This window comes from Hypanus sabinus, chromosome 5 (genome assembly GCF_030144855.1).
Source record: "Hypanus sabinus isolate sHypSab1 chromosome 5, sHypSab1.hap1, whole genome shotgun sequence".
In the NCBI taxonomy this organism is placed as follows: domain Eukaryota; kingdom Metazoa; phylum Chordata; class Chondrichthyes; order Myliobatiformes; family Dasyatidae; genus Hypanus; species Hypanus sabinus.
In genome coordinates this window covers 39,908,460-39,934,575 of record NC_082710.1, presented here as the reverse complement: position 1 = coordinate 39,934,575, position 26,116 = coordinate 39,908,460, and the positions used below count along the sequence as shown (strand labels likewise).

The window sequence follows — 26,116 nt, the reverse complement described above, 5'->3', positions numbered from 1 at the left end:
GAGCAAAAAATATATATATGGATGCATTTCCAGCAAATAGTGTAGTAATTGACACTGTTCGTGTGCCGCAATCATTTGGACTATCAACCTATTGCTTTTGTCTGATTGTAGAACAGTGAAAATTGAAGGTAGGCTTGAACTATATCGGCACAAGATCTCTACCTCCAAAAAGAGTAAACAGGTTCCTATTTTTTTTTAACAAAGGAACCACTGGAGAGTTTGCCATCCAGTGCGAAACACAAGGCACCTCACCATGATTTTAATTTAGATGGAGCACCAAGTCGTCAGTTTCCATGTGATTCCCAATTCAATACTCAATGTGCTGAACAGATTCAAACGTATTGGGATGTGCTGAAATGAAGTTAGAACTGCTGATAACAGAGTTAATGTGTTCAAGCCAAGGAGTGTCATGACATGCTAAAGATGTGAGAAAGCAACTCTCAGCTTCTTGACGACAGCTTAGTTTCCGTCTGTTGGCTGTGGTTCAGAGATATTCCCGGCTGCAGCTGTGTAATAATCTTATTTACATTGCAGTGTGAGTGGCTACCAGAGGCTTACTTCCATAATAAGAGCAGTGGTATTAGGGGAATGTGGGAAATAAGAAAATATGTTTGCAGTTTTTTTTTGATTTTTTTGAGATTCCTTTTTCCCTGTAAACTTCTCTGTAAACTTTTTCCCTGTAAACTGATGGAGCAATGAGGAATTTGCTGATACAATTTGTTCCAGATTATGTATCTAATTGCAGCCACTTCAAATTTGCTTAACATTCCAGTGGGTTGTGGACTAAATCTCATGTTTAACATATAAAATGTTTAGGCTGCAGTGAATTTTTTTTCACTTAAATCCCAACTCCTAGTTGTAATGACTTTCGCTATTGCGAGTCATGATGCTTGTTTGTGGCACAGATAGAGATGGGGGTTTACGGCCACGATGGCAACATTGTACCATTTGCTTTGTCAGGGCGTAACAATTTAGATTTATGTATTCACTTGGCGTACTACAGTCATGCACAGGGACATGTTCTAGAACCTTTTTAAGCCCAAGCTCCCCTACCTCGGCCTTAGTGAAAGGCGAGATTGACCCCAGATCAATTAGTTACACGCATGCGTGCTGGGGCAGACAAGACTGGAAGTAAAACCCTGTAATCCAGAAGTAGAAATAATGTATAAAGACCAGGGGTACCCACCATTTTTTTTTGCACCACGGACCAGTTTAATATTGACAAGATTCTTGCGGACCGGCCAACGGAGGGGGGGAGTTGTTAATCATGACCGGACTACAGCGATACTCGAAATAGGTTCCTTATGTCCAGTCTATGCTGCAATTTAGTTTTTGCTGTTCTCAACACTTAGCTTCTGTCCCGCTTGCTCACGTTTTTTCCGCTGAAAAAACTCAGCGGGTTCATCTGAGTACAGGGTGTTTGGTCTTAAGGTGCCGAAGTCATTTTGAGGGCTTCATTGCAGTCCAGGGAGAGTGACCAACCGAGTGAGGAGTGCGACAGGGAGCCCCCCTGCCCCCTTTGGATCTATCGCCCGAGAAAAGTTTGTTTCAGCAGATTGCAGCAAGGGAGCTGCTCTGCTGCTTACGAAACCCTGAGCCCGTCTGCGAATATTTTAGCACCGGGTTCGCCACGAACATTCGGTGTGCTAAACAGGTTGAGAGGCGGCACCCATCTGTCCGCGCTCCGGGCTGGTAGCATCGGCGGTTCCCACCGGCCGCGCATAGCGAACACTTGGCGCGAGGGTATCACTGCGTTTAGGTGACTGATGACCTCATGTGCTTTCTAGTTCAACAGTGAATGAGAAAAGGTGCAGCTGACTCATAACATTTCCTCACGGCCCGGTGGTTGAGGACCGCTGAATAACACTGTGTAGTGCTGGGGAGCTACACGCATGCACACTGGGCAGAACGAATGGAATTAAACCCTTCAACCCAGAAGCAATCTCTCAATTTATTTTTCTTTTTGTATTTTATTTTTATTTTGTATTTATTTTTCTTTTTTTTTCGGGATCTATTGGGAAAGTCTCAAAGATCGACCAGTCAACCGCGATCGACGGGTTGGCGACCACTACTCTACAAACAGGCATTTAAGCCTAAAAAGGGGAGATTAAGTGCAAATTATTTAAAAGCTTGGTCAAACAAGAAGGTCTTGGAGAACATTTGAAAAGAATGTGGGGTGGGATACTGCTGCTTGGAAGCTCTCATTTTGGTTGAATGTTCATGACCTCCAGGATTTCCCAAAGTGCTTTGTGCCCTGTTGGGCTCTTCTGAATTGTAGTTACCGATGTAATGCCTATCACTTCAGACCACCGAAGGCACAGCTGCCAGTGCTGGAGCAAAGCGAGAGGAGAGTGCTGAATAAGGTGGATAGTTACAAGGCCGGAATTGATTACACCGAAAGAGAAGAACTCGGCCAAGGAGGGGCTTGAACACCAGGATGAACGTTTGAAAATGGAAGCGTTGCCAGTCCACAGGTGATGGATGAACAGCACAGACGCAATTCAAGTGCAGCAGAACTTTGTCTGGACTTCAAAATAAGTTGAAAGAACGATGGTTAGTGAAGCACAGGAATAGCTAGACCTAGAGGTAACAAAAGTATGAATGCACCAATTGTCCACCTATCACTTTAAATACACAATTTTGATTCTGTCCTTGTTATTGGTTCTGCAAAGTGGAAGTGAATAAGGATTCTTAAAGGAATATTACATTAGAGACTTGTAAATTTGATTGTGGTAGTGCCGTTGAAACAAATCACTGCATTTGAGAGTGATAGAAAGACAAGATCTCCAATTACTGAATGATTTGGGGATTAGCTTGTGTTGCTATGGAGACTGCGGCTGGAACAAATTAAATTTTAAGGAATGAAATGATCTTTAAGTGCTTCTGGGAGCACAAATTTTGGCAGTAGCACTTACATGGATTAAATTTGGGTTGACGAGCTATTGTATAACGTTTGTGTCCCAGAGATCATCTTTGTAACAAGAACTGACATAGGCCACAGTTTGCTTCCTTTTAACAATCTGACCTAAAAAGCATGGCAAAATGCTGAATCTGAAGGTTTAAGTTCTCTTTGTGAACCTTGCTTTCTCCAATGATACTGCACTATATTCGGAATAATTTTTAGTTCAGGCTGCTTATTTATCAACCAATCAACTAATGGAATATTAGAATATATTAGTGTACTAATTGTTTAATTGAGCATCATGGATTTTGTTTTAAAAGTTTAAAAAGCCCGGATGGAATGACCTCCAATTACATGATTGCTAGCAGATAAATGGAGATGAAAATTGACTTGAGGTCAGTAAGACCAGTTTTGAGGTGACTTGATAACCCTTGTATTCCCCCACCCCACGTGCTTGGCACAACTAATTTCAAATGGTTCAATAATTTGCAGAACTGCTATACTGAGCTCCCCCTTCTGTATTATTGTGTTACCATATACAAGTGAAAAGATCCGTCATGACCATGCTTGGAATTTTAATGGTATACTTATGAAAACATTGCTTTACACAAAGATAATTGATTAAGAGTTGAAAAAGATGATTGAATTTGACTTTCCATTACAGTGTGAGATAAGTGCTCACTGGCCACTTCATTAGTGCACCTGTGCACCTTGTTAATGCAAATGTCTAGTCAGCCAATCATGTGGTAACAACTCAATGCATAAAAGCATGCAGATATGGTCAAGTGGTTTAGTTGTTTAGCCCAAACATCAGAATAGGGGAGAAACGTGATTGAAATGATTTTGACCGTGGATTGATTGTTGATACCAGATGGGGTGGTTTGAGTATCTCAGAAATTGCTGATCTCTTGGGATTTTCATGCACAACAGTCTCCAGAGTTTGCAGGGAATAGTGTGGAAAAACAAAAAAAAACATCCAGTGAGCAGAAGTTCTGTGAGTGAAACGTCTTTTAGTGAGAGAGAGATCAGAGCAGAATGGCCAGACTGGATCAAACTTACAGGAAGGTGACATCAGCGTAAATAGCCATATTACAACAGTGCTGTGCTGCAGAGCATCTCTGAATTCACAGCACATGGAATCTGTAAGTGGATGGGCTACAGCAGCAGAAGATGTATATTCAGTGGCCACTATATTAGGTTCAGGAGGTAGCTGATAAATTGGCACTGAGTGTACAATACACATCATGTTTATATGCTTTATATAGGGAGATACTGCTCCCTACCAACTTCATGCTATTTCCTATGAACGTTGAAAGGCTTCTTGAAAGATGTAATATTTCAATAATGGTACTTACAGGAGTAGCAAATATCTGAAGATGTTCAACTTTGAGGCAATGTTGTAAAAATTCTATAATTCTCCCCATTGAAGAAATGGAATTGAGACCTGCGACATGAGCTCCATTTCTCTTCTCACCAGTCAAGCCTGACCTGCGGAGTATTCCAAGCATTTTCTGTTTTCAGTTTAGATTTTAGTATCTGTACTTGATTTTTTTTTCACAAACATGAAGGCAATTGCTTTTTATTTGGTAATCTCCCAAATGTAATGCTGAAATATTGGACAGCCGAGTGTAAATTCTCAAGGCAGCAAATATTTACCAAAATCTACATTAAGTACTAAATAATTTCAGAACTAAATCAGGAAAAATTCACTTCAAAGTCAACGTGGAATTGTTTTTACTGAAAGACATAGCTAGTATTCTTTTAACTCATGCTGCCGGTAGCCAATATCTAAATAATTGTGACAGTGTGACCAAAATTGTATACTAATGTATTTTATAAATGATTGTGTTGTTTGTTCAGAGTTGCAAAGGCAATCAATATTATTTAACCTTGCTTACCCAACACTATTTGGTTTTATCAGTGAATTGTGCTGTGTTCATAAACTAGAAAAATGTCTTCTGAGTACACAGTATTTTGGTTTTGATCTCAACAGGTATCATGCAGCATTATTAATAAGTGCTCTAGAATCAGTTAGAAACATTTAATTATTGTTTTTCCCGCTAGTACAGAAATCAAAAAACTAGCTTCCAGTATTAAATGCTGGAAATGAACAAAGCATTTACTTTGTGGCATATTTGAAATTGCCATTTATCATAGCAAGAGTATTGGAAATAAACATCTATTTGTACATCTACTCTCAATTTCAGAAGTGGCACACAGTCCACAGGGCTAGGATAGGCCTAACAGCTGGACTTGGATGTATTAGCATTTTCTTGGAAGGAGATGTTATTAATCACTTTAAAATTGCATTGATGTTTAATACATTTGGAATGATATTTATATTGTTGAGAATAGACAGTTTATGGAGGAAAATGTAAATTTAACTTGCTGTTTATTGACATGTGATGCATCAGTTAGCAGTGGAATCTTGTATATTGTTCTTTGAAGCAATTGGCTTAAGATTATTATCAATAATTTTTCATCTATATACTTGTATTGTTTCTTAAATAAACCCATTCTCAGTCATATTTATGAATAATATGGGTCTTTGTTGGTAGTATCAGCCATTATCCCACTGTGGCAACCTAATTCTGCTGCCGTCTTAGGGAGAAAATCCACTTAAGTTCCATCAGTTTTAAGAGCAATAGATTGTTTAATTGCATTAAAACATCAATGGATGATTTGTCCAATCAATGTAATTTGGTACAAGTTTTACGTATGAGGTTCTGGGAAACCTTGGTGTGCTGCTGTGATACTTGGGCATAATTATGATTCTTGGAAGAAATAGAAAGATAAGCAAGGTCTTTGAGTTAATAACTGTGATTGATTATTATGCTACATCAATGCTCCATTGCAGGGTTATTGTCAGATTCATGTTTATTATCATTGAAATGTTTTGTGAAATTTGTTGTTTAGTCTATTATCTGAATAGGGATGATACTTTTATTGTATTTTCTGGTTAATTAAGCAGTATATCCTATTAATTAGTTTCTGTAGGTGGCGCGGCGCACGGCAGCAGCGGCCTTTCAGATCTGGTGCTACTTTAATTTAGTTTTTTAATTTACTTCTAAGGCACAATTAGGGTTTAGGGCAATGGATAACAGAGCGACTATCTCCCATCGCCAGATACTGCTACAATACAGAGATCGCCCAAAAACAAACCTTCATGAAAATCTGCTGGTTAGATTGCGTGACCATGGCTTGCTGAGGGGAATCGGGCCTGCAGTCCCCGGAGTCACCGGATGCTGGTGGCCAGAGGTGGGGACGTCGCAAGCGGTGCGTGGGGAAGCGAGGTGAGTGGGCAGGAGTCCGTGCCAGGAATAAAGCAAGCCCTAGCCGGCCGGCTCTCCCGTCCATTCTGCTCCCCAATGGACATTAAGTTGGACTACATCTGTGGCAACGAAATAGTCAGAGGGAGTACAGAAACGGACGGAATCCTGGACGCCGCCATTCAGCTGTTTGTTTATGTTACATATTTTCCCCTAAGCCGTCGGACTACCAACATACTGACCTCTGTTGTGCCTATTGTCTTGTTTATTATCTATTGTAATGCCTGCACTGTTCTGTGTACTTTATGCAGTTCTGGGTAGATCTGTAGTCTAGTGTAGTTTTTGTATTGTTCATGTAACGCCATGGTCCTGAAAAATGTTGTCTTGTTTTTACTGTGTACTGTACCAGCAGTTATGGTTGAAATGACAATAAAAAATGACTTGACTAATGAAGTATGTTGGTGAATTCCAAAGGAGATTGGAATCCAATCAATGCCAGATCACTGGCAGTCTTACAACAGGTAGGGCATCTCTGGCTGGGGAAAGAATGATGAGACAGCCACAGCTTTGTGCGTCTTGAGTTACATTATGAATCTCTAGAATATTCCAGCGGTTAAGTATTCTACAAGACACACAAAATGCTGAAGGAATTCAGCAGGTCAGGCAGCATCCATGGAAATGAACGAACAAACAGCCAACGTTTCAGGCCAAGACCCTCCATCAGAACTGGAAAGGAAAGTGGAGGTGTCAGAATACGAAGGTGGGGAGAGGGGACGGGGGATAGCTGGAAGGTGATAGGTGAAGTCAGGTGGGTGTGAAAGGTAAAGGGCTGGACAGAAAGGAGTCTGATAGGAGAGGAGAGTGGCTCATAGGAAGAAGAGAAGTGGGGGGGTGGGGGGGAGTTTACAGGGAGAGGTGAGTAGAAGAGGCCTGAGTGGGGAATAGAAGAAGAAAATGAAGGTGGGGGAAGGAATTTATTCATGCCGTCAGGTTGGAGGCCTCCCAGCTGGAATATAAGCTGTTGCTCTTCCTTCCTGAGGGTGGTCTCATCTTGGCCTAAGAGGAGGCCATGAACTGGCGTATCAAAACAGGAATGGGAATTCGAATTAAAACGTTGGCCCACCGGGAAGTTCCACTTTTGGCAGATGGAACAGAGGTGCTTGACTAAGTTTACAACAGTTCTCACCATTGTAGAGGAGGCCACCTCAGAAGCAGCAGATAAAATGGTTGACCACAGAAGATTTGCAGGTGAAATGTTGCTTCACCTGGAAGGACGGTTTGGGGCCCTGAATGGAGCTGAGGGAGGTGGTGAATGGGCAGGTGTAGTACTTTGGCCGCTTGCAGAGATAAGTGCCTGGAGGGAGATCACTTCTGAGGGATGAATGGACAAGGGAGTCATGGAGGTAGAGATCCCTGCAGAAAGTGAGGAGAAGGAGGAATATTCTAAAAGATGAAAGCAATAAACTTGATGTTAAAACACCTTTGACATCTTGATGAAGAAAGTATTTTTTTTCTGACTAGAATTTTAAGTTTGTTTAGCAGGGAAGTATGGTACAATAGTTAATATTGCCAAAAATAGCAAGTGTGCTGTTAATTGTTGATTTTGTAAGGTGGCATATGATTGTGGTGAAATATTCCTATATCCTATTAAAATACCAGATAGTTGGAGGCTGTTGCTGTTTATAGCTTGCCTTTAACATTGCAATCACACTTTGAGTATAAGCAAAGTAAATAACTTAAGCTTGTTTTAAACTCCAAATCAGTGCTCTAAGCTGTTAATTAGTTAAAATCAAAGCAAGAATGTAAAATATCATAAACTAGCTAATCATGTAAAATGCAGCAGAACTTCTTCATGTTAATTCCAGTGATTGTGAAAAGGAGGAAAATATTTCAGTACTGGACTTGCTAAGCTGGTCATTTGTGATCAAATCAAAAGGCCATCATCTATTTGAAAGAATTGATGAATGGATTTGCTTTTTTGTTCTTTTGATAGGCCTTGCTCTTAAGATTATTTTTAAAAATGAATGCAAACATTCTGGGCTGTTTCAAGAGCTCTGCATTAGGAACGTAAACAATGAAGGGCACTTGAGATGCTGGGCAGAGAGCTGCTGCCAGACAGACATAAGAGCTTCCTCTTGTCGATGGGCTCAGTCTGCCTTGAGAACGAAGGAGGGCAATGCATATATTGTTGCCAAAACTAGTTATCCTGCTTTCAAGATCAAGTTTATATATGTAAAAGTAAGTAAACATATACTTGACATTGTAATTTAAAATCTGTAAGTACAATATTTAGGCATTTTTTGTCTGTTGTTTTAATATCATTAATGAAACTCTTCCCTCCTTTTCTTCAAACGAGTGGCATAAAATGCTTATTTCAAATTTTTTTTGGTGATGCAGACATGACCCTCAACCACTTTACCACTGGTCCAGCTTTATGCTTCTAACTAGCCATCAAGTGGGTGATTACATTTTATTCGGTTATCTTTGCAACAAGAAGCAGTCTGTATATTTTGGCAAAAGTCTAAATTAAATAATGTATAACTATTCGTTTTTGTTTGATTTCAAAGGTTTGTTTTTGTTTGGAGATAAAAGATAAATATTGCTGAAAGCCCTGAAACATGATATGCATCTCAGACCATGAGCTATGGTTTGTGCCACAGCCTGATCTAGATGCAATCCTGCAATTTTTAAAAAAAATAATAGAATGCATTAAGTTATGGGAATGAAAAAAAACGTGGTTTTGTAATGTGCTATACATTCACAAACTTGGGTGTCCTGAAACACTATTCAGTCAGTTCAGTTATTTATGAAGTGTGGTCATAGAATAATATAGGAAATGTGGCAGTGCATAGTCTTTCAGATACCAATCTGATAATAACCAGAAATGATGTGTTAAATGATAAATATCTGGCAAGGTCACCAGAAGATGCTGACTGATTCTTGCCAACTAATGCCATTGGATTCTTTTTGTCCATACGTGAGATTGCACTTCCTCAGTGTTTCAGTGAATTGTCAGCTTGGCTAATGTTCTCCAGTAATGGTAGGTAGTGTGTTAGTGGAAGTGAGTCATCACTCACCCTTGGTTTAGGATAATGTGGAGTTATCTGCACAACTGGCAAATTTGTTCACCTTAGAAAGTTCCTAAATTTGTTTATTTTTAAAAGTTATAATATCTGTCATCGGCCTCAAGGACTACAATCTCTATAAATTATCTTAATATTTGGCTCCTACATTGATTACTCAGCAATTTTGTGATATTTTTTTTAAAAAAAAGGATCTGCTGTGTTCCTGGCATATATGATGCACAAGCTCTTCATCTGGGTGCTGCTTTCGATTTTAATTGACGTTTCGATGACAAACTCCACCTTCATCATGGATGCAGCCTTTGCACATCTAATCTAATGGTATAATTACTCAACTTATGTCGTCCATCCCACGTTGTTTAAAAATCTTAATTCCAGTCCTCACTTAGAGCGAGACCTTCATCTTTGTTAAAATTCTTATTCTCTAGTCTTGCTTCAATGGCTTCCTTCACCAGGCGGTCCTAAAAGCCATTGGCACAGCACACTAGTTTTGTGTCGTTGGATGTTGTTATTGCATATACAAAGTTCTGCTATCGTCAATTTCTTTGGATAACCCAAACGGATACATCTCCTACACTCCTTGATGCGGATTTCCACCATGCACCCCATCTGGCTGATGCATGCTGCTCTGTATTCACAGGGAATCCCACAACCACCAACCATCTTGCGTCCCAGTTCATCTTTGATGGGGAATACCAGCCGTCCTGAGCCCTGTCCATCTCTGACCCTCATAAGCTGGGATTTGAACCTCCTTGCAGGGTTGTGGATGGCATGAATGCTGTATTTCTCCAAGATCTTGGCAATTCTTCTAGAAACTGAAAATATAGGGAAGGCGGCCAGCAACGACAAACTCCTCCTGGTTGTTAGGTTTCCTGTTTTTTCCGTTGAATTAATGTTCAATGTTGCATAGAAAATTCTTTGGATGAAGTAAAATGTTTTATTTTGAAAAATAAGACATTCTTTCACTTGCCTAGTTCTTTCTATGAAATTCCTGAATTGTTTCAAGGTACTCTTGCAGAAGTCGGGCCATTACATTGCAAAGGCTTGTTGTGCTCAGTGTACTGTTTTTAAATTTAATTTTGGTTTCAATTGATTTTCTTTCCAAGATGTTCTGTAAGCATATCAGGAACAAGAGGGTATCCAGTGAAATTGGGTTACCTGGCGAACAATGGGTGTATAAGATGACGAGGCACTGATCATGTGGACAGTCAGAGGCTTTTTCCCAGGGCTGAAATGGTTGCCACAAGAGGACACAGGTTTAAAGTGCTGGGGAGTAGGTACAGAGGAGATTTCAAGGGTGTTTTTTACTTGGTGGTGAGTGCATGGAATGTGCTGCTGGCAACAGTGGTGGAGGCAGATATGATATGGTCTTTTAAGAGGCTTTTAGATAGGTACATGGAGCTTAGAAAAATATAGGGCTGTAGGTAAGCCTTGTAAGTTCTAAGGTAGCGACCTGTTCAGCTCAACTTTTTGGGCCAAAGGCTCTGTATTATGCTGTAGGTTTTCTACGTTTCTAATGGGGTAATGTAAGTATGATGTGGGAAAGGTCCTAAATGAACATTTCACAACTTTTTGTTGATTTTTAGTGATATCAACAATTTGGATAAAAATGTGCCAAGCATGGTTAGTGTGTTTGGAGAGGACACTGAAATAGTGGACAGTGAAGAAGGTTATCAGAAATTAGAGGGAGATCTTTATCAGCTGGGTAAGTAGGCAGAGCCACGGTAAGCACCAAATGGATAAGTATGAAGTGTGCATTTTGGAAAGTCAAAGCAGGATAGGGCTAAGTAAATGGTAGGTTCTGGGGAATGCTGTAAATAAAAAGACCTTGAGCTCAAGTAGTTTTTAGAATTCACTGGAAGTGGGGTTACAGGTAGACGGAACGGTGAAGTTGGCTTTTGGCACACTGGCCTTCATCACTCAGGTCATTGAGTACAACAGGTTGGGAGGTTATGGTTATAAACAAGACCCTTGTAGCATTGTGTTTGGATTTGGTCACCCTACCATAGGAAAGATGTCATTAATCTAGAAAGAGTGCAGGAAAGGTTTGAAAGGATGGCATCAAGATTTGAGGGGTTGAGTTAAAGGGAGAGGTTGGACAGGGTAGAACTTTAATCCTTGGACTATAGTGGACTGGGAAGTGATCACATAAAGCTGTATAAGCTTGAGGAGCAAAGATAGAGTGATTGCACTCTGTCTTTTCCCTTGAATTGGGGAATCAAAAAACTAAAACACATGTTAAATGTGAGAGGGGAAAGATTTGAGGATCTTGAGGAGCAACCTTTTATTACATCAAAGGTGGTATGTAAGTGGAATAGGCTTTCAGAGGAAGCGGTTGAGGCAATTATAATAACAGCTGGAGTTTGTCCTTTGCACGTATGTACTTGTCAGTCGTTGTTTATGCAATTTATAAAATTGTATTTCAGATTTTCCTGTAAGAAAATGAATCTCAGATAGTATATGGTAACATAGGTATACTTTGAAAATAAAGTCACTTTGAAGAAAGACAGCAGGGATAAGCCAGATAATAACTAGCCTTTACTAAGGGTTAAAAAGGTTCATTTATTGTCAAAGCATGTATCCATACATATCTCTGACATTTGTCTTCTCCCAATAGCCATGAAACAAAGAAAGAACATGGAAGTTGTTCAGAACATCAAACCCACCCACTGAAAAGAACACCATCCCAATCATCAGCCCCTAAACCCCTTCCCTCCCTTCATAAAAACAGAACAAGAATGTGGCCTCCCCCACTCCGCAAAAAGAACCCCACCTCAAAATAACCTACAGATCATCAACCACCAAACACCCTCCCCTCGCACAACAAAACATAGAAGGAACAGGTGATTTAAAAAAAACATGGAATATAAAAACCGTAGCTCCATAAATGCAATAGTCTAACCCACAAATGCAGAACTACAACAGGAACCTCTGTATCACTGACATCCATTGAAAGACGGGCACCACATGAGACAGCAAGGCCTACCTGCCTGCCACAGTGAGCCACACAGCAATAGGCCGCTCACAAACTCCTTCGCAGCAATCAAAAGGAAGGCATTCAGTGCTGAACTCCCACTCCAACTGCATTCACCTCGATGTCTGAATCTTCCTTCATGCTTTAACTGGCAACTAATGGACATCTTCACTGGCAAAATGTAGTCGAACATCTGCTTGCTACTCACCTCGAAGTTTCTTTGCATTGAGGCTGTCCGAGTACGTGCTCGTTTCACGGAATCTTTTTCTCAAAGACAGCAAAGGATTGGGTCACTCAAATTATCTCCAAACTGTAATTCACAGGCTCTACCAGTCCCAGAAACATTTAAGACGAAAATCAGACATAAGCGAAGTTTAAAAAAAATCTTGAGCTATCTGGAAAATGTTGACCAAGGAAGCATTGTATGCTGGCATCATCTTGACTGGAAGTCACTTTGCAAGGCATTGTAGTTTGGTCCAAAAGTTTGAGGTACATAGGATGCAGGATAAAATGTGGAATAGGAACAGTGTAGTGATGGAGAGATACTTAGTTGATTGGAAGTCTGTGATCAGTGGTGTACAAATAGGGATTGGTGCTAGAGCCATGTTGTTTGTCATGCAATTAAGTGTGAATACAGGGGGTGTGACTAGTAAGTGTGTAGATAACCCAAATTCGTGTTGGCTGATAGTGAGAATGTTGTCTAAGTTGGCAGCAGGGTATAGAAAGTTGGGCAGACTGTTGGAGCTGGCAGTCCCAACAGATGCAAAGTGGTGAATTTTGGGAACTAAAATGGTTGTGAGATATTTCCAGTAAATGACAGTGAGCTAAGGAGTGGCAGTGAATGGGGAACCTGGGGTCTGAAGTACATATTCTCGCTTTCAGTGGAACATGGGCAGAACGGGTGGTGTACAGGCCATATTGCATGCTGTAACTGCTGCCACAAGACAGCTTATGTTAGTGACAATAAACCTGAATCTGCAATTTTTTATAGTTGGAAGAGAAAGGGGAAATAAATAATCAAGAATTATATGGGAATGAGGTGATTGACTCTGTGATAGATGTATGCAATTAATTTGAATTTTGAGGTGTCATCTAATTCTTCTATTTCGAGTTGCAACACAGAATTTGGATTACTGATTAAGTTTGTCAGTTTGTCGATATGTGGGCTTTCATTGTGTGCATCTGCTTCCTTCAGTGATTTATGATGCAAATGCCTTATAGTATCTTGTACAAAAGTCCCTCAATAGCTTGTTTTTTATTCCTCGCCACTCTAGACTTCACAGGAATTTAATGTCCATCTCTCATTGACAGGATGAAAGAGCACACCTAATGGTATAACATTTTAAAAAAGCCCTGATCTGCTGGAATACTTGCTTCACTATTTTGCTGAAGGATTGATAATACTGCTTTTTTTTCAGTGATGTGATGAAGTTATTTTTACTCATGCAAGATAGTAGTGAGGTTTTGGGAGGTGGATTGGTGATGATCACCAAGTAAGATGGGATGGGTTAACTTAGGGGTTCCCACCCTTTGTGATGCCATGGACCAATACTATTAAGCAAGGGGCCCTTGGACCCCAGGTTGGGAACCTCTGGGTTAACTGGTATGTAAAGTAAAATTAATTCCACCTGCGTTGGATTCCCAGTGTCAGCCTGGGAACTGCCCTTGAAGGCCCCCTTTAAATCAAGTATAAAAAGGCTTCATGGATGCTGAAAAACCTGCTACTGAATGTCTAACCTGTGGGTTGACAGGGCATACATGCTCCATTGAAAATAATGCAAGTGCAACCAGATGTGTATTGCATCGTCTTGCATATGTCGGCGGTTTCTGTATGTTACTGCTTCAGACAGATGAAGGACCTGCAACAAAGATTACAGGCTGTGAGTGCCCTTTTACAATCGTATTTCCCTATTCAAAGACACTGAACAGGGCATTGCACAAAAATGTAATAGTGTCTAGGTAATTTAATTTAAATTGAGTACTTTAAGCTTAGTATTTCATACATATCCTTTTATATGGTCAGGAGTGGGGAGCTCGTACCACAGGCCTCTTCCATGAATTACTAAGGTCGTGACTTACTGAACAGAATTGACAGAATTACTTATTTGCCTTTTTGTCCATACTCCTTACTATCATTTTACGTGACAAATATATAATCCCCAAATTAAAAATTTGCAAATAAATTGTCATCAATTGTTTTAGAAGAGAGTTTGACAGTACATGGTACTGTATTCAACATTGCAGCAAAAGTGTTCACCAGCTTTGTTCTTGAAAGCTGTTGTAATTTTGACTCTATTGAGCAGAAGTGGTTTCTTTTGATTTGCCTTGTCAATTTCCCATGATGCCTAGAATGTGGTGGAAATCACTGTTTAACTTTTTCCTTCTGGGGAATGCAAACATGGTTTGTATAATTTTTTTGGTACTATTTATTTCTCGATAGGGTATCCTTGCTGTGTCTATACATCCTGCTAGGATAATATATCCTATTTTCGATGTATTGATCTGATGTGACTGGTTCTGATTGAATGAGGCCTGTGTATTAACTGGCACTGCCTTTGGTCCTTGTATTATTATCCCCTCGATATAAAGGCTAGTAGTCTGCTGGTGATCCTGGTATCTTCCGTAGAAGTTTAACATTTTAATTTGTACACAGATTTACAATCTCAGTTTTAGCATTTTCTAAATTTTTCACCATCTAAACACTCCAGTCTTGGTCTCCATGCTTGCTTTCATTTCAATATATTTGCTATTGCGTTTCCCATGTACTTAATCTTATTTGTGACTTTACGTTTCAATTTGCACTGCCTACAGTATCACATTTTTGTTTTTCAGCTTTCTGCCCAATCATCTAAGAGGAAAATAGCAAAAGCAACTCCAACTCTGATCCCTATGGGGTTCTTTGGTCACGTACTGTCAGTTAGAATATCTCATCATTATCTTCACTCTGTCTCTTGCCACTTAGCTAGTTTCCTGAATGGATCAATGGGTCACCTTCAGTTAATTCCATGAGTGATATACAACACTAGCTAACTGCTTATGAAAGAAACTTTCATCCCTTTTAGGTCTTCCTCTCTTCTTTCTTGACACCCAGGGTGAAGTATTGCACAGATGATTTTTGTCTTGAAATTGCTTTGCCCTGAAATATTGATAAGTCTACACTGTGAGGTTTAGTTCAGCAGGTAAATTCCATTGCAAAATTCATTACTGAAAGCTGAACTGTTTCTCTAAATAGGCTTAATCTGGAATCCAAGTGAATTGAATTAAAACAGAGTCCTTAAACTTACATCTAATGTGTATTAATAGAGTTTGAGTGGATTTAAAGCTTTTCATCTTTCTACATAATGTTATGGTTATGGCATAACTTGCATGGATTTTAGGGCTAATATGTTTGTGTAATTTTTATAGGCCTCTTTTTAATTTGAGATTACTAAATTATCTAAAACTCCTGGTGTTGACAAATTTTGCATGTAACTTCTCATTATAATTGCATTTTAAAAACTGCCTCCAAGTTTTCTTTGAAGAAAGTTTCATATGGCACATGTTTATCTACAGAATGTAGCATGTTGTGCAGCACGTTAGCATAAGACTATTGCAGTGCCAGGTTTAAAATCAGGGTTCAATCCCTGCTGCTGTCTGTAAGGAATTTTTATGTTCTCCCTTGACTGCGTAGGATTCCTTCAGATGAAAGGATGGCAAAATATCATTAGATTGACTTGCTACTTAGCCTGGAAGGGAACCTAGAGGTAGTTCTCAACCTGGTTAGAAGAAACCATGGATTTGTGATATTCTCATGAAGAAACTTTGGTTAATTGATGCAATGGTTGGTAAAATCCTACATATAATACACATTACAGGTGTGAGGTGCTGATAGTGGAGGGTGTGAAAGTTTTAAGTTAACGGTAAGGTGTAATTTAACCTGGTTTGTGCTGATCTCCTTGACTGTTTTCAAAGCAGTACCCTCCAGCAACTTGAAAGTGATCCATCACATTTCTGATATACTTAGTCATGGTTGAAAGGCTTTGGGAGGTTGAAATGAATTATTAGATATAGTGTCCAGCCCCTGATCAGCAGTCAATCGGTTGATCAGGTGATTAAAAGGTATTAATCCTATTAACTGTTGGAGTAGTTAGGTTCCTTTATTGGAGTTGGTTATTGCCTGGTATGTTATTTGCCACTCAGGAAATGTGTAGTATTGGTCTTTCTATCGTCAGGTATGGGCTGTTTCAATGCCTGAAGAACTGCGAATGAGGACAAATACTGCATTCGTTACCAAACATCCTGTACTTTCAGATGAAAGTCCACGTCAGAAACAACGCTGTTCATTACCTGGATTTTTGCAGCCAATAAAATACTTTTAATATGAAATTAGTGATTTATGATGTAGGAAGCTAGACAGTTGATTTGCAAACAACAAACTCCCAATGACAGCAATACGATCATAATTTTATTTTTTAGTAATGTTGGTTGAATGAGAAGTTTCTTTGTTTGGGGTACTTCAGAATCAGGTTTATTATCACCCTCGTGACGTGAAATTTGTTAACTTAGCAGCGGTTCAATGCAATACATAATTAGCAGAGAGAAAAAATAATAAGTAAAATAAAAATAATAAACAAGTAAACCAATTACATATATTGAATAGATTTTTTAAAAAATGTGCAGAAATACAGAAATACTGTTTTTTTTATTAAATTGAGGTAGATTCAATGTCCATTTAGGAATCTTTAGCTATCTTTCCTGGTCTTCAGTGCAGTGCTTTGGAATCTCTTGATTTCCCAATTATGGAAGATGAAGGTGTTGGAAGTTTAGATACTGCTGTGAATAACTCCTGCAGTCATGTCCTGGGGCAGTGATGACTGACCTCCACCTTCCTTTGTGCTTGATGTGTCATCAATCACTATAGATGCTAATATTTCTTGATTGAAGATGATTTTAAAAGAAGGATTGCAATAGGCAAATGATGCTGAAACTGATCTTTCTGCCCATCCAGCTGATTTTAGCATCTTTATACCTCTTAAACCTTTTTTAGTTTTTCCCTTGTATAAATCTAATATTGTAATATGTTATTTTCATCTGTCATCTGAATGTCTCACATTAAATACACCTTTATCATTTCCTTTAACCACTCTGTGGTAGTGAGTTCCACATTGTGGTAAAATAAATTTCTTCTCAATTCCCGATTGGATTTTATGGTATATGGGTGGCTTCTCACTGTATTTCTTCACACAAATATTGTCCCTGAATCAACTCAGTTAAAAATTATATGAAGTCACCTTCTCAGTCTTCATTAATGGAAAAAGACACCTGGCCTGTCCATCTTTCTATTTCTCCAATCAGCCATCTTGACCATCAATGTTTTTTTTAATATAATCTGATGTTCAACTTGCACACAGTACATGAAATGTGGTTTCATAAAGTTAAAACCTGCAACAAACAGCGTCCTTACTCTTCACTTCTTTACTGACAGAAATGAACATTTTTTCAATACTCTTGTTAACAAGGACACAATTTTTAATCATTTGTGTATTTATAGCCCATGTTTATGTTGTCCTCTATCCATTTTAACCATGCATCTTTTCAAGTAATAAGTGTCCTTCCTATTCCTTGTGCCAAAGTGTTCCTGTTTGTATTTGGACAATTAACATTATGTTCTGTAATTACAAGCACTAATTATCCACGTGTTAAATATTCATTGCATTTTTTTTAGGTTTAGTAATATTTTGTATACCAAATATGTTCACATTTTGTATCTTACATTGCTGTTGCCAACTAATGTTAACTGTAAGGGAAACGGACACCTGGATTTATAGTCCTAGACCTGACGAAGGGTCTCGGCCCAAAACGTCGACAGTGCTTTTCCCTATAGATGCTGCCTGGCCTGCTGTGTTCCACCAGCATTTTGTGTGTGTTGTACCTTGATTTATACCCGTCCACCCTGCTAATGAACAAATATTTTCTTTGTGTATTGAAGTCTGAATTCAAGTGCTTCAAATAGAAATGAAACTGAGTATCAGGAATAAAGTTATTGGTGAACAAATACTACCCGGTAGATATGTTGCTCTTCCCATCCATGTTGCTAATGATTGATTGAGAGCAGGATAGTTGGGTCATACGTCAGTGGTTTCATTTATTCTGATCTTTCTGGAATGACCGACTTTCTATATTATTTACTAGATATTTGTCTGCTCAAACCTGTGGGCAGCCACTGGTAAAGGGTTACCAAAGGTACTGGATCACTGATTCACCAAAGTCCCACAGGGAATAGATATGGGATCCTTATTGGTTCTGCATGACATTCCAGACTCTGGCTGCATGCTTTTGAAGTCCTTAAGGGCAGTTTTGAGATGTTTTGACAAGATGGACTGTTCTTTATTTAGTGTACATTATGGGACATGAGAGTGCAAATTGCTAACTTTCTGTTTTGAGGACTGGTGTAAGGGGAAAGTGATACAGAGATTTGATTGTTCAGACAAAATTTATCTGTGTATTTTCAAGAAGAAATAAACCCACAGTTGATAGGAGCAATTCGTGAAGTAGTTTTATTGACCAGCATGAGAAGGGTGGTGTTTGAGTGCATCAAAAATGATCACTTCAGTGACAATGATCCATACCAAATGTTTTAAAATTCCCCCTCAATGTTGAATGCTGCTGAATTCTGGACGAAGTTTATCCTTGATCCAAACTGAATCTTCACATCAATGATGGAGAACTGGAGGATTGTTGGATGATTCTGTTATGTTATTGCTCAGTTGCATACAGCTATTATTTTCACCTTTTTTTTTGCACTGATCACTTGTCTATCTAATACACTCCCTTTATTCCCCACTCTGACCTTTTACCTCTTCTGAACAGCCTATTAGTTCCCCTGGGTCCCTTCCATCTTCCCTTTTCTCCCAAGCTCCACTCTCCTCTTCTACCAGATTCCTTTGTTTCCAGCCCTACTTGGCTTCACCTTCTGGCTAGCCTCCTTCCCCTCATTCCACATTTTTATTCCGGCATCTTGCCCCTTCCTTCTCAGTCATAAAGAAGGAACTCGCCCCAGAATATTGACTGTTTATTCATTTCCATAGATACAGTCTGACCTACTGATTTCCTCCAGCATTTTGTGTGTGTTGCTCTAGATTTCCAGCTTCAGCAGTTTTTCTTGTGTTTGAAATGAAGTATTGTCTTTTTCCAATGCATCATCACTATTAGTGTTTTTAGGTCTGAGGGGCAATGGTTTACGTAGAATGAAAACGCAGTTTGAAGTGACATAAATGTATGGTATTTTAGATTTGTTTGTGTTTTTTGTTTTGGCTTTTGGTTCACATTCTGTTGTGTTTTTGGATGGCCCTTAGCTTTCACAAAATTCACTTTCTCTTTTAAGAAATAAGAGGAATCTGAGGCTGAGCCAGAGGCCCTAGAATTACTGATGTTTCACTTGGCCAGAAGTACCCCGCCATCCCGCAATCTTATTGCTTTGAAACATCTTGGTGGGGCTGGATCACTGAATGGGGTAGGTGTCAGGAGTAAGAAGTGACGTCAACAGCTTAGAGTTGCTCAATGGTGGCTGGTTCAGCAATCGGTAAACCACACCCCACTAACTCAGACACCTACCAGCCCATGGTGTGTTGTGATTAATATTAGCTATCTTGTGGCAAGTTCCTCTGGAAACCATATGCGTATCATCTTCCAGACCAATAAACCCAGCACTGGGGATCAAGTTAACATTGGGCAAGCTAACTTGTTTGCATGACGAAAAAACAGGGTCCCAAAATAAACCCTCTATTCCAACCTCTGTCTTGGAAGAGGAGAAGTTCAAAGATATGCTCAAACTGACCCCTGGGAACCTCCTGGACCATGCCCACTTGAAGCTGGAAAGGACCTTTTTGGAGTCATATTAAGACCTCTTTTATATATCGGAAGAGGAAAAGTCCTGTAGAAGGAGTACATCGTCTTGCACACTGCTCACCCCGCTCCCCTTTGGACACCTACTGTCCCATCTGTGGATGAGACTGCTCACTAGTCAGCTCTGAGACCATAACATCAGAGTGGAATTCCAAAGGACTCCCTTGGAGGAGGATGATAACATGAAGAGGAGAGCAGCAATCAATCTTGTTACCAGTTTTGCATAAGCAAGAGATTCTGCAGATGCTGGAAATCCAGAGCAACACACAAAATGTTGGAGGAACTCAGCAGATTCAACAGCCTTCATGGAAACGAATAATCAGTCAACATTTCAGGATGAGATCCTTCTTCATGCAAGGTGTTTATGTGGTGAAGTTATACGTTTAAAATCTAATCCAGGTCACCGGCATTTCTTAGAGTTTGATACTTGCATTGCTTCAGGACTGTTACATTATTCAAAAGTATTTGCTGAGATCTTTTGTTGCTATTCAGAAGAAAAGCTGGAGCTTTCTTTGTATTTGCAAAATTCAAGCTTCAAGTAATATCCAAAATAGATGAGGTATGTAGTCACTCATTTTAAACGTTATGATCTGTGCACTTCGCTGTTTGAAGAATACAACTAAAATGCGGCACTTCAGTTCCAATTCTTTGACTCTAAAGACCTTTGGGACATCTTGAAAATATGGAACCATATTGTATTCCTGCTTTTATTTCATAGGATTGATTAGCAACTTAAAATAGCTTTAATCATTCTAAAAGTAATTGGCAACCAAGATATTGGCAGACTTATTTTCTGTGAGTTTCTAGTTAGTCCATGACCCTTCCACCAACATGAACAGCTCCCATACTAAGGATCACAGATCCAAGGGGAAAGAAATCTAAGAATAACATAAGGATTGTTTGCTTTATGGTGTATAGATGGCTTCTGTAGTCTTGGAGGAATTTGATGGATTATATGGTGAGGAAAAATCTGCACATCTATGGAAAAGGAATGGGTATAAATGAAGAATTGGCTTAGACATGATGGATAGACATAAAGAGATAATAGTGCACCTTTATAAGACACTAGTTGGGCTGCACTTAGAGCATTTTCAACAGATTTGCGTCCCATATCTCAGAAAAGATGTGTTGTCATTGGAGAGAGTCCAGAGGAGGTTTACGAGGATGATTCCAGGAATGAAGGGGTTAATGTATAAGGAGCATTTGGCAGCTTTAGGACTGTACTCTCTGAAGTTTAGAAGAATGCAGGGGGATCTCATTGCAACCTACTAAATGTTGAAAGGACTAGATAAGGTGGATGTGGAGAGGATGTTTCCTATGGTGGGGGTATCCAGAACTAGGGGACATAGCTGCAAAATTGAGGGGCAACCCTTTAGAATAGATGCAAGGAGGAATTTTCTTTTATAACCAGAGAATAGTAAATTTGTGGACTGCTCTGTCACACACTGTGATGGAGACCAAGTCCATGGGTATTATTTAAGGCAGAAGTTGATTGTTTCTTGATCAGTCAGGGCATCAAAGAATATGGCGAGAAGGCAGGTGTGTGGCCTTGAGTGGGATGTGCGATGAGCCATGATGGAATGGAGGAGGAGTCTCAATGGGCTGAATGGCCTTAATTCTGCTCTTGGGTCTAATGATCTTATGACCTAATGGCCTCCACCTGTTCTGTCACCTTGCTATGATGCAATGTGCTATTTTTAACAGCTACTGTCTTGCTGCATATACCATTAAGCAGGTATTGCACTATCACTGCGATTAAACTAACATTTTTACCCACATTAGGGGTAAACCTTTAATGAGCAAAACAGTAGTCCACTTACAAAAAGCAAGCTCCTACAAATAGTTGTATGACAAACACGAAGTTTTAGAATGAAGTCGAATGAGGAATTATTCCCCCCTCTGCCCTTAAACCCTTGTTCATTTTCAACTAGTGCTCTGGGCTTGTTTAAGTCTTCCTAGGTGTGCAGATATGGCTGTGGATCAGTATCTCACCTGAAATGTAGCAATTCTTACTTCCACTGATATGCATCAGAATGTCAGTCTAACGTTTTTTTTTGTAATCATGTCTCTAGTGGAACTTTTCCAACAACTTTCCGAGTAAAAGACAAGAAAGCCATCAACGGCATTGCATATTTTGCATATTTTAAATAGTTTGATGTTTGAAAGCCATTGTAAACCTTAGACATAAGCAGCATTGTTTAACACTGTAACAGATTTTTGGTTATAGATAATCGGATAACGCATCATGTGTAGGCAATACTTTATGCAAAATATAATGCAAGAATTGTACTTAATTTGCAGTTCCCCTTTGGTTTTGAAACTGCAATTCAACAGTCTACTAGCACAATTTATCCAAGGACAGGAATTTATCCGTGGCCTAGAAAATAGTGTTCACATTTAAATGCAATCCTTTAGAAGTCCTGATGCAAAAGGTGTTGTCAGTAGTGGTTATTTAAAGCAAATAAAATATATGGTTCATTAATGTGGGTTCCTCTGTTTCCTTTCCCCTTCTATCGATACTAATTCCAGTTGAGAAAAGTTTTGCTTGTATTACTGCTTGTTTGTGGAGGTTAGTTTATCGGTGCTTAAATGAGTGGTTACACTTGTCTGGCATTGAGAAATTTGTGCTTTCCATCAACATTTTTACAGCTAATAATCATGAGCAAGGACTTTGCCTGATCAGAACCTTGGAACGCAATTTCACTTCCGCAAAAGATCTGAATCCAAATCTTTACCCTTTTATATAAGAAGGCTGGAAATACTCCATGTGGAGAGGGAAACAATTAATGCCCCGTATTTCTGATTTATGGGCCAACCTGTCACCACAGATGCTGCCTGGTCTACAGAATACTTCTGTTTTTATTTCAGAGTACTAGCATCAACAAAGTTTTGATTTGTAACCTTCAAGTTCTGTCAAATCAGAATTTAGCATTTTATCAGTCATCATTATACAAATCCCCTTTGCTTTTTAAAAATTTTTTTGTAAACTAGCATAGTGCCACATAGCATAATCAAAGACCCTACCCACCCTGAGTATTCTCCCTATCCCCCCTCTCATCAGGCAGAAGATATAAAAGCCTGAAACCACAGTGCATCAAGCTCAAGGACAGCTTCTACCCTGCTTCTCCATTGAATAGGTCCCTAATCTGATCTACCACAATTTATCTCACTAGATTTTTGCACCTTGCTGTCTTATGTCACCAGACTTTCTGATAGCTGTAACAATTTTATTCTGCAGTATTACTCTTTTACCTTCATTACACCGTGTAATGAGCTTTTCATTCTACATGTGACATGTAGAATGTGATAATAAGAAGTCAATTCCAATTATAATGGATCAAATTTTGAACTGTTCTTTGTTAATTAGAGCTCAGTGGAGTTATAAAACTTGGCAATTCTTGAACAAACAATGTTTGTTCCAGTTTTTCTAAATATCTGATAATGTGGACAAGCATTGATTTTTTTTTCTGTATTCATAACACTTACTCAGTGAGCCATTATTGGAAAAATTCAGGCAGCATTTGAAAACAAATATACTAGTTAATCAAGTTCCATGAAAAGGAAAGAATCCTTGGTATGCCGGGTATAATAATTTAATGAAACTAGTTTCTAGTAGGGGAGTTTTATCTGGAATATGGATTAAGTTCTGAGAATTGTGTAGGTTTGATTGCAAACTGCTTTTCTTGCGTAATGATTTTAAAATGTGAGCTGGTCAATTATAAATGGTAATGACTCAGCCAATAGGTGTTGTGGGTTAAAGTCTTGCTGTAGAAATCTGAACAGAAATTCTTTGCTGATACTTCAGTACAACATGGCTATTGACAAAGCTGCACTGACAGCGGTTTATGCTCAGAACCTAAACTACCCTCTCAATAACTTGAAATCCACTGTATTTTGCTTTTATTTTAATTGTGCACTGTTGTTTTTGGAATTAGAAGAGCTATGTTGGGAGTGGCTTTGAGTGAGGTGTCCTATTGTTATTGGTGCTGCTCTGGATTCAGAAACTCAATAAGAAATAATTCATTTTCATGAATTGTAACATTTATTCTTTCATGAGTTTGACCTGCGATCATTGAGCTTTTGTTCCCCCCACCCCCTAATCAATTGTCATCTTCTTTTCCAGACTGAAATAGCAAAAAGGCTGAATACGATTTGTGCGCAAGTGATTCCCTTTCTGTCTCAGGAAGTAAGTGAACTCATTGAACTGTTCAGCTGTTAAAGTGCAATTATGTTCTGTATTTGTAAATTAGGTAGTTATCAGCACTGATGAATGTTGTGAACATCTGTTACTGTTTTAAGGGAGCCTGTTTTCAAACAGTTCTTGTATATTGAGATGTTTGTACTGCAATGTGCATCCTCAGTACAATAAAAAAAATCTCAGCAAATTTTAATACCAAGTGCTTGTGATGGTTTTACTCAGTTTATACATTTATTCTCCAAACTTTGTAAAAGTTCACAATATCAGGATCTGGCCATGGGTGAGGGATATTTCCTATGAGCTGAAATTGGGGAGGGGGCAGTTTACTTCAGAAGATGATTGGAGAGCTTTCAAGAGTTGATGCATTTTGGTAGGTAGTTGAATTTCTTCCCTCTGAATTGGATCACTTAGGGCGTAGCTTAGAGTTAATGCTAGATTGTCTTACACTTTGTTGCTTGGATTTTAAGTGATTGCACTGGGAAAGGTGGTAGAAGATGAATATGGGAATAATTAAAGAGAGAGGTTGGGCAGGAGCCTGTGGGTAAGGAACTTGCTGTGTTATGGATGAAAAACAAAAATGTTGGCCCGAGCTTGAAGAACACCCACATGGAATGCTGGTTGAACAAGTTTCTATAATTGCAGTTCATGTTTTTTTTATTATAGTTTATGACTTTTTCAAGGAATTTATAACTCTCGATCTTTGTTTTATTGATCTTCATCCCCAAAATGGAGCAATTGTCAAGGACAGATTGTTTGTCCATAAATATGTTTGTCAGACCGCAATAAATTGTAAATTTCCCTCTTTTTTTTTTCTTTTCACTCTCTACTCCTCAAATAGGGACCTTGTTTGTAGTTCTGACTTCCTGACGTGGCATTTGAAAAGGCACACCAGAAAGAGATCACGACTTTTGATTTTTGATCGGTTTTGAATTGCAGATTTCAACTGGGATAGAGTTACAATGCCCTAAAATGTTAAATTTTGGTATAGTTGAGGAAATAGTGTGATTATTTTTTGACCTGTTGATCCCTATACAGAGAATGTTTCAGGAAGTTTGAGAATTAAGTGAGGACACAATCAAGATCAGATATATTCCCACATTGTGAATTTTTAAATACAGGGTAGGTGTCTTGGTTTAATTCTTTAAATTGTGGCACAACATTGAATTAGGTTTCTTAGAAATATTTTGGTCTACACAGTTTGAATTTGGTCCACCTGCAGCATTTTGTATGTTTTTTTTAAATGCAGAAGGATTTAGTTGTGAAGATTAGTGATTTAACATAATAATCTTCTTTCTGTGAACAAGCATCAACAACAGGTGGCACAGGCTGTGGAACGTGCGAAGCAAGTGACCATGGCAGAGCTGAACGGCATCATCGGGGTACGTGGGCTTCCCAGTCTGCCTCTTACAGTGTGTATACCTATCTTATTCACTTACTTTAATCTATATAACTTCTGTATTTTAGGGTAATGTGCTTTATGTATTAAGAGTAGTTGAAAAATCTTTAATTCTTGCAGAGGTTCTATGTTTATAAAAGCTTTACTCTCTCATGCTGACTAAAATGTTTACAAGGTGCACGGACATCTATGACAGGATGTTGTGCGTATTTTTAAATGGCCTATCAAGTGCAGTCAGACATTGTGGTTGGCCTCTTTGTTTTTGACTGAAGAATTGTATCCAGATTGTTAATCACCCGCAATTTTTGTTAAATGAGCCATGTGTGCTATTCTGATCCATGACACTGCTGGTACATCTGCTTTCTGCTTCACTCCCTCCTTTATAATGTATTAGCAATCAAAATGAATGA

The 26,116-nt window shown here is 39.0% G+C and overlaps 1 protein-coding gene across 2 annotated transcripts in view; it reads left to right on the top strand.

Moving 5' to 3' along the window:
* Nucleotides 1–26,116, top strand: part of LOC132394078 (transducin-like enhancer protein 1) — a 108,432-nt gene that overhangs the window by 8,051 nt on the left and 74,265 nt on the right. Inside the window, exons 6-7 of one of the 2 annotated variants that reach the window (XM_059969782.1) lie at nucleotides 24,236–24,298; nucleotides 25,615–25,719. In XM_059969782.1, coding sequence (XP_059825765.1) covers nucleotides 24,236–24,298; nucleotides 25,615–25,719 — 168 coding nt within the window. The remainder of the gene's footprint in view (nucleotides 1–24,235; nucleotides 24,299–25,614; nucleotides 25,720–26,116) is intronic. The other variant, XM_059969783.1, reaches the window with a different exon arrangement.